Source organism: Lissotriton helveticus, chromosome 1_1, assembly GCF_964261635.1.
Source record: "Lissotriton helveticus chromosome 1_1, aLisHel1.1, whole genome shotgun sequence".
Classification (NCBI taxonomy): domain Eukaryota; kingdom Metazoa; phylum Chordata; class Amphibia; order Caudata; family Salamandridae; genus Lissotriton; species Lissotriton helveticus.
The window spans coordinates 189,580,714-189,593,662 of NC_136057.1; the positions used below are offsets into that span (position 1 = coordinate 189,580,714).

A 12,949-nucleotide genomic window follows, 5' to 3' on the forward strand; every position below is an offset into this window, starting at 1 on the left:
CCGTTAACCCATGACTCCACCCTCGTACCCGGAAGTGGGGAAAACAGAGAGAACGCCCACACTACCCTCCACAACAATCGGGCAGCGCCTGCGGTGGACCGGGGTAGTGGGGAAAGAGATGGAGAACCAGGTAAGGCAATAGTAAATTTCAGAAAACGAGTGCCACATTCAGGAGTATTCAGCAAAGGTTAAAATCGTTTTTTAAAAACAAAGCACTGATCAAGCAGCTAGCGCAGAACCAACCTGTATAGCAATTGAAACATAATGCATGTCACCATGAGTAATATCTGAAGTTTCTTGTTGCGTGTTACACTAAGCAGTGTGTATTGTGCTCCTGCTCAGCCGTGCAGTCACTTATGTTACAGTTGCTGCAAGCAGCTGGATCTTCAGCAAGACAGAGTAGGCTGAACCCAGTAATTAAAGTGTGCTAAAGCACCGCATGGAAAAGGGGTGTGTTCGAGAGCCACTGAACACCAACGGTAAACAACTTAGAAAGAGCAGTGATGGCAGGCAGAATGAAGCCAGACATTGCCCCGGGTCCATGGACGCCACAGATGGGATAGAGATTGGCAACCCTGTAAACTGCGTGGTCTGTTTCTGCTGCCAGTTCCTCTGAATCGTGCTAAAAAAAGTTGAGCTCTCAGATACATGCTTTCCTTACCTCGAGCACATCAAATCTGAATGGCTGTGGTCTCACCCGGCTCTCAGCCTGGATGTTGGTTAAGTGGAGCCAGGGAATCAGCTGTTACCTATGGTTTCATCTTTAGTACCACTGACACTGCCCTTGCAACCCCTAGTTTCAGGTACTCATTAGGCAACACAGCCCTAGAATCTGTTTAATTTTGTACTTTACACTACATTCCATTCCCTTCGCCCTTTTGCTGCAAATAGGTTGTGTTGGGGTAAAGGTGTGACCATGGTTCACATGCCACGCGGACTGGAGTATGTGACGTCACCTTGGCTGCTTCTGAATTTTGTTGAATTAGTATCTTTGTGGAGTGGTTTCTAGTTGACTGGTCTGTGACAACATTCACTTTGGTTTAGTCTAACATCAACGAATCGCTATGTTATTTGACAAAACATTGACTTCCACATTAACTTCCTCAAATCTCACTCCTGTGGATTTTCCGACCGTGGTTTCTGGGTTTAATGTTACAGCCTGTTGTTTCTGAGTTTTGCTGCTGCTTTTATTGCTGTTACTGCTTCTAAGAGGTCTGATGTCTCCTTTCAATTAGATCTTTTTTTGTCCCCCTTCTGCCCGGTTGCCTCTCCCGCTCTTGCCTTCTTCCCATCTGTTTCATACCCCGGCCCCCTCCCCATGTCACCTACCTTTCTGCCCCCTCTTCGTCCTTCTGCTCAGTCTTGCCATCTCCCTTGGCCTACCTCTGTCTGCTACTGATCCCTTTCAAACGTTATATTTTCTCTCGCTCCTTCCAAACCTTGAGCCCTTCCGCATCCTAATCTTCCACATAGCCCTGATGTTTCCCCTCTTGAATCAGCTCTTTCCACAGCCTCCTTCCTACCTCGCCCCCTTCCCTGTCCCAACCACTTTTATTTTTCACTGTTTCTTGTTTTCTTCATTCCCCTTATGTCTACTCCTGCTCTTCCCTCTCTTTTGCTTTCCTATTTGCTTCTCTTTTCCTTCTTTCAGTCACTTTACCTCTCACCTCGACGGCTGCGATTCATGCTCCCAGTTCCATCTGTCCCTGCTACGTCACCACTTTCCTCGATGCAGCAGGCGATGCCACCCCTTACGCTCACAGATGGCTAAACAACATTAACATTGATGAAGCGCATCGCTCTCGTACATTACCAGCGAGGGCCGTGCGATGAGGGCAAGGGTATGTCCAACCTCTATCTTTACTATCTCTCTACACATCAGGTCTTCATCCATGACTTATTCACTAGGGTGTGGTCAGACCCTGCATACAGAGTGGAGCTCACACAGCTGGATTTCTCCCAGATTCAGAGCATGCTCTATGCAACTCCGAACCCCCTCTCATTGCCTACAGTGACCCGGGTGGTATTTCTGGCATGGAGATCGGCCATGCGTCACATGCAATGGGGTAATATACTTACACAGCATACTCCACTGTGGCTTGGCACCTGGTAAAGGGAAACAGCGTCCCTTAGTGGCTTTCGCCCCTGGGACTGTATTGGCATCACAAGGTTGGGGGATGTCTAGTCAGGGACTCATACACAGTCCTTTGATGAACTTCAGCAGACATACAACCTCATAAACTCCCAGTTTTACAAATATCTCTAGCTCAGACACACACTTGCCGCCCAATCTCTGCCACTGGACCCCCTGTCACAGACGGATGGCCTGGCTTCATCAGCGGTACTGCAGAGCTTCCCCCTAGTGTCCCCTCTCTGTACCTCTTTCAACTCACTATTCACGCACTTTGCCCTGGCTGAGAAGTCTGACATCCTTGCTATTCTCAAATCCCTCAAGTCAGGCTCTCCCTCTGACCCGTGCCCGGCCAGAGTACTGGCAGGGGTTGCAGATATTGTGTGCACTGAAGCTACGACCATTGTCAACTGGACACTTCAGTCGGCGACTGTACATGGGCAATGGAAGCAAGCTAAGCTTCTCCCTCTTCTCAAGAAACCGTTCGGCGGACCCCTCTGTACCAGCCAAATATCGCCAGATATTGTTACTCCCAGCACTGGCCAAAGTTTGCGAAAAGGTGGCTTTCCGCCAACTGGAAACCTTTGTGGAAACATCTGGGGCTCTGCATCCGGCCCAGTCAGGATTCAGAACATCTTACAGCACAGAGACAGCGCTGGTGGAGATGGCGGAGGCAATTAGGGAGTGCCTAGACGGGGGCGGCAAAGCGGCTCTGATTTTATTGGACCTCTCTGCCGCCTTTGACACGGTACCTCACCAGCTGCTCCTTGCCCGCCTCTCTGCCATTGGCATCTCTGGGGCAGCGTGGGCCTGGCTGAAATCTTTTTTTGATGCCCGCACTCAGCAGGTCTGGATGCCTCCTTTTTCATCCTCAGCCAGGGAGGTCTCGACTGGAGTCCCCCTGGGCTCGACTCTGAGCCCCTTGTTCTTTAATATCTATTTGACTCCATTGATCTCCCTGGCTGAAGAGCTGGGTGCTAAAATCATGGCTTATGCTGACGACACCCAGCATCTATTCACTTGGAATGGCTCCGACCTGTGCACGGGGGCCGCGCAGAGTTGCCTTGCCGCCGCTTTTACATGGCCGGCACAGGCCAAACTCAAGTGCAACGAGAGGAAATCTAAGATACTGTTGTATGGGCAATTTCCATTGCTTTTCACAGAAGCCTTGTGGCCCCCTGATTTCCCCCGCCCACTTTCTGAGGGTGGTCCGGCTAAGAACTTGGGAGTTTGGTTCGGGGAGGATCTCAGGTTCTCTGAACACATCAAGAGACTAACGGGTGTCTGTTTTCGTACACTCAAGTCGCTGAGTAGATTCTTCCCTATGCTCCCTCAGCCGGCGAAGGAAATGGTGGCACGGGCACTCATCCTGTCCCGTTTGGATTACGCCAATGCACTTTTTATTGGCATCCCGGGATACTTGGTGAATAAACTTCAACTGATCCAGAACGCGGTGGCTCTTGTTCAACATCTCTAAGAGATCCAGTATAAGGTCACACTTGCGTGACCTTCACTGGCTGCCCGTGGTCCAGCGGATGCAGTTTAAGGCCCTCACTTTAGCTCATAGAGCTCTGCATGACTCAGGACCCTCCTATATTAGGAAACGGGTGGCCTTTTACAACCCGCATCGATCCCTACGATCTGCTTCCCACCGTCTGATGGCCACTCCCCGCTTCCGCCGTTCTAGGATGGGTGGGCAGTCACTTTCGGTCAAGGAAGCTACTCTCTGGAACAGTCTTCCTGTTTCTCTGCGCCACACCCAGGACTTCTGTCGATTTAAGAAACTTCTCAAAACCCATCTTTTTAATCAGGTTATCTAATCTTTCTCCTTCCACCAGTCTGCAGTTCATATCGCGCCAGGACACTCATGAGTAATTGAGCGCGTTACAAGTCTCATATACCATAACATAACAGTTCAGTCCGCTGGAAGCCAAATTCCTGATGGGACATATGGGTAGAGGGGGATCTCACACATCTACCACACACTCATTTATTAATTCACCCGGGAAACTGGACCACCTTAGGAACCGGTGGGAGGAATGGGTGGGACCTGTGGAGGACAGAGACTGGAGGATGCATTAATAGACGCACAGGAACTTACAACCTTGGCCAGGCTGCACCTCATTCAAACTATCTCTGCTCTGTTTATCTCTCTCTGCACTGCCCGCATAGGGCTGGCCTACGACCCACCCCTCCCCAACCTCCCTACAATGTGACAAAGAACTGGCAGATGTTTACAACTTGATCTGGGCATGTGATGTCATACTTACCTACTGGACAGAGGCGCTCAGGGAGCTGTCTGGGGTTCTGGGCTGGGGGATTCCCATGGCACCCACACTGATTTTACTTGGGGTATTTGAGGGGACTGGGGGAACAAGGGCTGAGAGGTCCTTCTTGGTGGCTAATGCCTCATAATGGTTGGCTTGTAGACCATCTACTCTGGCCAAATGGAGGGCTGTTGTGAACTGGTGCGTACAGCAGTAGCGGGCAGTCTACGAAGCCTGTAGGTGTCCCCGGAAACATGCCAAGGTATGTGGGAAATGGCTTGGGTAGACTGTCTAAGCTGATGCACCATCACATTAGTATGATCCACATCATTCGTGTAATGTTCACTGTGCCAAATAAATTGCCCTACACTGACTTTTTATATTTTACATCACTCTATTGTACGTGACTTATTCAACTGTTTTAACACTGTTGTTGGTGTTCCAAACTGAATTTTTAAAAAAAAACGTATTCATCAAAGAACATTGACAAAGACTATAGCTCTCAAGTTGCAGAGAAATACTGGCTATGCCAATGCTTGCTTTTAGATATGTAGCCCTGCCTGTAGACATATTGGAATTAATATGCACTCAAACTGAGGGTATTTTAACACAATTACATACACCTATTTGAGCAGAATAAAGTGAGAGATCACAATCCTTGTGCCAATCATTTACACTCAATGACAACAAACATTCTCAAAATAATTCAGTGAACATTATACTCAGAATCTCAGCAGAGTTTGTCATGTAACAAACACCTACATCAGCACAGGTTACTTAATTACTCATATCCTGACCTAGTACAGGACTGCGTTAAGTTCCATTACAGTCAATTATACATTTAAAGTTAAGCTCCCATAGCACTATAGAATTATTATTCCCCAAAAGAACTCAGAATTCTCTTTTATAGCGCAATATTGTCCTACTCCGTACACCAGTGGAGTGGCTCCATAGACTGCATTTGCTTGAATTTTAGCACTGTATGTTCTTACAGGGGCTTTTTAGGAAAAGCCTTCGATACTATGAAATTCTGGAAATGATCTTTACATAAACACTTCGACAAAAATCCAGCCCTTAAATAACCTTAGCTTTATAACTGCTCACACTTACATGCTACTCGTAGTTTTCTGAGAAACTCATTGTACTCCTCTCCTTCATTCCACATCCATCAGAGACACCCTTGTTCTAGATGAAACACGATCTAACACCCAGTAAATAAAGTAGCAATAAATATGAACCTTAAGCAAGAATTGGGAAACCCAGAATGCCTCACCTGTACAGGAGCTATTGGTTTTGCCAAAATGTTGTGGTGGAGTGTCATAAAGTGGCGTATAGTGGAGTGTAATGGAGAGGTGTGTAGTGGGGTACAGTAGAGTACCTTTGCTCTTTAATGTTTATGTTTCAGAGTTGTCCTCTTTGATCAGATCTTTTGGCTTTTCCTCTACTTCTTATGAAGACGACACCCAAATAGTGGTGTCGGCCGCTAACAACACTGAAGTAACCATCTCTCAATTTCACAACTGCATGAGAGCAGTTAGTGGCTGGATGGGAAAGTATTGTCTCAAATTAAATGCAGAAAAAACTGAGGTGATACTCTTTGGTAATAATCCTTTATTCTGGAGCCGGGCATGCTGGCCAGCAGAGATGGAAATCCTCCCTATCCCTGCTCAAAAAGTAAAAAACTTAGGTATAATGATAGATGACAAACTGAGCTTTAATAAACACATTATCTCAGTTGTCTCGGCCAGTTTTAACACTCTGAGAATCATTAGAAATATCCTTCCTTTTAGCCCGTTGACCACCAGAAAAACTGTTGTTTCTTTATTAATCTTAGCAAATCTGGATTACTGTATTGGTCTTTTAGCCAAGCTTCAAAAACAACATATGAAGAAACCTCAGAGTGTACAGAATGCGGCAGCCAGGCTCATCTTCGACCTGCCTAAATTCCATTCAGTTTCATCCAACATTAAGGAACTACATTGGCTGACGGTAAATAACCACATTACATTCAAGGCATTATGCCTTACCTAAAAAGCCTTGCATGATCTAGGTCTCAGCTACCTTAAAAAATTCCTCATGGTAAATACCAAATAGAGATCTTTGATCTAAAAACACCCTAACAGTGTCCTGTCCCAGGTTTAAGAGACCTAAATGGGGAGACAGTTGTTTTACCACTGCAGCCCTGGCCTTAAGGAATAGTCTACCAATGAGCATTAAAGCAGCTCCCACACTGCTGAGCTTCAGGAAGCTAACAAAAACTTGGCTTTTTAACCTCTAGGTACCAAGTACCCTCACCTTACTGTCAATCAACCAGCGCCAAGACAACCATGGGTATTCGAGCGCTTCATAATCTTCTTAGCATAACATGACCTAACATAGAGTCGAGTGGCATGGAGAGAATTGAAGAGGAGTGTCATGGAGTAGTGTACAGTAGTGTGGGTGGAGTAGGCTGTCAGAGTGGAAGGGTGTAGAGTTGAGCGGCGTAGAGTGGAGCACAGTGAGAGAGTAGAATAAAGTGTCGTAGAGTAGAGAGGTATAGAGTATCGTGGAGTGGTGCAGAGTGGAGGGAGATAGAAGGCATTGCGTAGAGTGGAGAAGAGTGTTGTAGAGTAGAGTGGTGTACAGCAGTGTTACCAATAACATGGTTGGCTCAAGGTCTCTTATGAAGTACAAATGCCCAATTTGCAATTCGGTCATTCATAACCGAATAGCAAATTGGGTTTGCGAATCGGTATTAGAAAGCGGCGTGTTTAAGGCATCTCTTTTTAATAGCAACTTGCAGTGGTATGTGTGAATGTTTGTGACCGAAATAAGGTTGCAAAACACTCGCATTTTACTGCCAAATCCAGGATGGTGGTTACCCATTTACATGATTGGAACGGAGCCCCAAAGGACCCTTACCCCTTTGTGAATGTTGGGGAAAATATATTTTATGAACAGGCACTGGTCTGTGGGACTCCTAAAAAATGAAAAGAAAACTCTTCATTTTACATTTTGAAGCATATCCCGTTTTCCCTTAAGGAAAATGCGATGCATTTAAAAAAAAATTACTTTATTTAAAAGCAATCACAGACATGGTGGTCTGTTGCCTCCAGCAGACCACTCTTCCTGTGATTTTTGCTATTCACAATGGGTCGTAACCCAAAACTTACCTCATTAATTTTTATTGAGGTTCATCTATTCGCGGCCCACTGGGAATTGTTAAATGTGTTGAACTCACATTTGTACATCGCTGTCTGCAATTACCAATAGCGAATCGCTTGATTTCGCCATTAGGTAATTGCAAATCCTAGAATACATACATATTGCGCTAGATGCTTCAACTCCTGTGTCTCCTAGGATTTGAATGAATGATGATGGCAATGAGCATCATTTCTTCCACATCAAGGCTCCAGAGGTAAATGTCATGCACACACTGCAAGGATTAACCCACAGTACTATAGCCCGCATTTTTCTACTTTCACTTCTCTAGCTTTTCTACATTTACTTCTGGCTGCTGTCACAGAATCATCAAGCTTGCATAAAATGACCAAACACCACAACCGGCTATGAATATCTCCAGTGAGAGCTTTTAAAATCGGTTTGCATCTGTTGCTTTATCACTAATCTAAAAAATTAGCTGAAAATTCCTGTGTAAGTCCAAGCATTGTCAATAGTTTTGCTTTTCCAGGTAGCATGAGCAGGTGTCCTTTGATTTTCTTCATTAGAACTCTCTCACTGAATAAACACCACTGTGCTAGTTTCCCACATGTTTCCTGGTATTTCATACTTTTTCCTAGATGTAGGGAAACGGTCAACAGCAGGGAATAGACACTTTTATAATTCCCTTCTATTAGTGCAACCTTTTACCATCTGCTTTCTAACAGCTGGTATTTGAATGCCCCACATAATTTCAATGTTATCATTCTTTAGAATTCCTTCATCCAACAATAACTGCACTTTTTTGCTTGGGTGTATGTCCACAGATGAGTCAGTATTATTGTTGATGTACTTAAATTCTTAACAAATTTACTGCATGTGTATGTTTATTTCTATGTGTGTTCAGTGATGATGTGTGTTTGCTGATGGCTTTGTAGGGTTAAAAATTGACAAAAGATCTTCATACATTGACTGCAATGATATGGCTTTTCCCATGTGCGTTCGTTGATGTCTTTGTAGGTTTGATAATTGACTAAAGCTCTTCACACATTCAATGCAGTGATATGGCTTTTCCCCTATATGTGTTTTTTGATGGTCTTTTAGGTGTACTAATTGTCTAAACCTCTTCACACATTCACTGCAATGATAAGGCTTTTCCCCTGTGTGTGTTCGCTGATGTCTTTATAGGTCTGATGATTGACTAAAGCTCTTCACACATTCACTGCAATGATAAGGCTTTTCCCCTGTGTGTGTTCGCTGATGTTTTTGTAGGTCTGATGATCGACTAAAGCTCTTCACACATTCACTGCAATGATATGGCCTTTCCCCTGTGTGTGTTTACTGATGCCTTTGTAGGTATGATGATCGACTAAAGCTTTTCACACATTGACTGCAATGATATAGGTTTTCTCCTGTGTGTTCAGTGATATTTTTGTAGGTCTGATGATTGACTAAAGCTCTTCACACATTCACCGAAATTGTATGGTCTTTCCCCGGTATACGTTCTCTGATGGTGTTTTAGGCTTGATAAATGTATAAAGATCTTCTCACATTCACTGCACTTGAATGGTTTTTCACCTGTGTGTGTTCTCCTACGTAGTTTTTGGTCTGATAATCGACTAAACCTGTTCACACATATTTATATAGTTTTCCCCTGTGTGTTCGCTGATGTCTTTGTTGGTTTGAAAATTCACTAAATCTCTTCCTACAGTCACTGCAGTGATAGACTTTCCCCCTGTGTGTGTTCGCTGATGTCTTTGTAGGTCTGATGATCGACTAAAGCTCTTCACACATTCACTGCAATGATATAGGTTTTCCCCTGTGTGTGTTCGCTGATGTCTTTGTAGGTCTGATGATCGACTAAAGCTCTTCACACATTCACTGCAATGATATGGCCTTTCCCCTGTGTGTGTTCGCTGATGTTTTTGTAGGTCTGATGATCGACTAAAGCTTTTCACACATTCACAGCAGTGATATGGCTTTTCCTCTGTATGTGTACTTTGATGGTTTTTTAGGTGTGATAAATACCTAAACCTCTTCACACATTCACTGCAATGATATGGCCTTTCACCTGTGTGTGTTCGCTGATGCTGTTTTAGGCCAGATGATTGACTGAAGCTCTTCACACATTCACTGCAGTGATATGGCTTTTCCCCTGTGTGTGTTCGCTGATGCAGTTTTAGGTTAGATAATCGGCGAAAGCTCTTCACACATTCACTGCAGTGATATGGCTTTTCCCCTGTATGTGTACTTTGATGGTTTTTTAGGTGTGATAAATAACTAAACCTCTTCATACATTCACTGCACTGATGTGGCCTTTCCCCTGTGTGTGTTCGCTGTTGTCTTTGAAGGTCTAATGATTGACTGAAACTATTCACACTTTTAGTATAATTATATAGTTTTCCCCTGTGTGTTTGTTGATGTGTTCGTAGGTTTGATAAGTGACTAAAGCTCTTAACACATTCACTGCAGTGATATGGCTTTTCCCCTGTGTGTGTTTTCTCATGACTTCGTAGATCTGATAATCGACTAAAGCTCTTCACACATTCACTGCAATGATATAGGTCTTCTCCTGTGTGTGTTCGCTGATGTAATAGTAGGTCTGATGATCGACTAAAGCTCTTCACACATTCACTGCAGTGATGTCGCTTTTCTCCTGTGTGTGTTCGCTGATGGTCTTTTAGGTGTGATAAATAACTAAACCTCTTCACACATTCACTGCAATGATATGGCCTTTCCCCTGTGTGCGTTCGCTGATGTCTTTGTAGGTCTGATGATCGACTAAAGCTCTTCACACATTCACTGCAATGAAATAGGTCTTCTCCTGTGTGTGTTCGCTGATGTAATAGTAGGTCTGATGATTGACTAAAGCTCTTCACACATTCACTACAATAAAATCGTTTTTCCTCAGTAAGTGTTCTCTGATGGTGTTTTATGTCTGATAACTGACTAAAGCTCTTCACAGCTTCACTGCATTTGAATGGCTTTTCCCCTGTGTGTGTTCGCTGATGCTCTTTAAGGAGTGCAGATTTACCAAAGCTCTTTTCACATTCAGTGCATTTGAACAGTTTTTCTCCTCTGTGTATCTGCTGATGGTGTTTTAATATTGACGACAAAATAAAGGTCTTGCTGCACGTCGATACTTCTTTCTTGATTAGTGTCTCTGAGTCGGGTATGTATTTGTCTACATCCCATGACTGTGTTTCTTGATGAGCCAAAATCACCGATGAAGCACTTGTATTATTCTCACATTCCATGTCTGTGTGTGGCATTTTGCATATTTGCTTTCCGATTTAACAATAAATTGAAAAATTCACTAAATACTTGCCATACTCATAATGTGTGTAAGACTTCTTTGTGGATGAATATGTCTTTAAAATGGGTAAAGATATGGCACGCTTGCGGGTACAGATCCATCCTCCTTCTGGTTGGTGCAAAGTGGGACAGTACTCTGTATTTTAGATAGCAGAATGCCCCTTTCCTTTACCCTTCAGTTGTTTGGCTTCACTACATTGTGCTTTTCTCTGGTTGCTGTAGAATGGCCTGAAATAGTTTACAATACACATCTAGCACTGAATGGTGGTCTGATATCACTTTTGAAAGGAAAGCAGTGATGTAATCACATCATACCAATCGCGTGATTAAAGCTGATATTGCACATGTTTACCCAGGAAGTGGATTATCAGTGTTGTTATCATTTTTTAAAGGTCATTTCTTAGTTTTGTGGCGTGGAGGTGCAGAGCTCAGACTCGTGGAATCATTGAATTGCCCTTGATGCTTCTTACAGGATCTGTCAGTTTATGTTCTGGTTTGTCTGTCTCCGACTGCGCTTATGTTTTCCTGAATACTGGAGCTCAATATTTCGCACTGTGTTTTTGCAGAATTATCTTCATTATTCTTAAACATTTTATACATTCAAGGATTGTTTTCTGTCGGATGTAAAGAGATTTAAAATTACTTACATGGAAACATTATGGAATGTGCATACATAATTTTTATAAAATTAAAAATAATTTGTATTTAATTTTTAATACAAATCAAAAGCAGAATCAAACTGAGTAGACGGAGGAAATAAATGGGTGGAAAGGAACTAATAAGGTATAAGGATCATGGCTAATTCACAACGTCATTTAATGTAAACATCACAGCTATCATTGATTTTTTTTTTATAATCAATTTTATTGAAATTTTAAGAACAAGCAAATTCATTGGTAGCAAATCAGACATCACAGTTAAAATACATCTCCTCATAGACATCGACAAAGGTAAAGGAGGCCCCCCCTGAGTGGGTGCAGTAATCCTCAAACAACGCAATTGTATAATATGATTTGGGCCTTCACAGCGATATTAAACCAAACCATTTGCCCCACACTTTACCGAATAGTTCCGGACAACCCTGGGCCTCGAAGAGAGACTCCTCCTGTACCCCACACCAATCCACCCCCCTCATCCATTTCCACACCATTGGTGCCGCCGCCTGGGACCAGAGCGCTGCTATGTCCCTTTTCGCCACCGCCACAGCTGTCCCCAGGAAACGCTTGCCGGCCCTGGAGCCATCCAAACCATCGAACATCCCCAACAGCAAGCGACTTGGGCATGGGGAGCCTTCCACCCCAGGGCCTGCGTGAGCTCGAGTTCCACCCCCCTCCAGAACGGCGCCAGGGCCGGGCATTGCCACACCATGTGGTAGAAATCTGCTGGAGTGAAAGCACAACGCGCACACGCCGGGGAGGCTCTCATGCCGGCTCGGAAGAGACGTGCCGGAGTGAGGTATGCCGCGTTAAGGTAGTAAAGTTGGACCAGGCGTAACTTAGAGGATTTAGTCAGGGTTTTAGGTGCCATAAAGGCGTCTCACCAATACGCCTCTTCTAGAGGACCCATCCACCCCTCCTATCGCTCCCGAAACCGGTCCAGGGATGCAGGGCTGTTCTTCACCAGAGCCCGGTATATGCGGGACACCCCCCTTGCCCAGGTTCCCCATCATCACCTGAGCCTCCAGGGGGCTGAATTCCGGGAGAGAGGTGGGTATTGGGATGTGTGTGTGGAGAGCGTGTCGGAGTTGTAGGTATTTATAGAATTGGGAAGGAAGGAGGGCGTGCCGTTGTTGTAGGTCAGCAAAGAATCGAATGTGATCTCCCTCCCACACATCCCCAAGCAGCGAGACCCCCACAAGGTCCCAGCGGCAGATTGGTCCTGAGCTCCACCCGGTAAACTGGGTCGGACCAGCCGCCCGCAAACCAGTCGTGGATCACGATGAGCCTCGTGGCCAAGTAGTAGAGGTGGAGATTAGTAACTCCCATACGTCTGTTAAAGGGGGGAATACAACAGTGTGTCAGGGACAGTCGCGACCGCCAGACCCCCCCCCCCCACTGAAAACCGGGTGAGTGTGCCATCCAGTTCCCGGAACCAGTTA

At 44.8% G+C, this 12,949-nt stretch overlaps 1 protein-coding gene across 1 annotated transcript in view; it reads right to left on the reverse strand.

Annotated features, from left to right (window-relative positions):
• Positions 1-5,994: 5,994 nt before the first annotated feature.
• The window catches only part of LOC144760124 (uncharacterized), a 141,815-nt gene continuing 134,860 nt past the window's right edge, over positions 5,995-12,949 (reverse strand). Inside the window, 2 exon segments of the mRNA XM_078646517.1 lie at positions 5,995-8,874; positions 9,174-11,465. Of these exon segments, the coding sequence (XP_078502643.1) occupies positions 8,440-8,874; positions 9,174-10,808 (2,070 nt within the window). The 5' untranslated portion in view covers positions 10,809-11,465 and the 3' untranslated portion in view covers positions 5,995-8,439.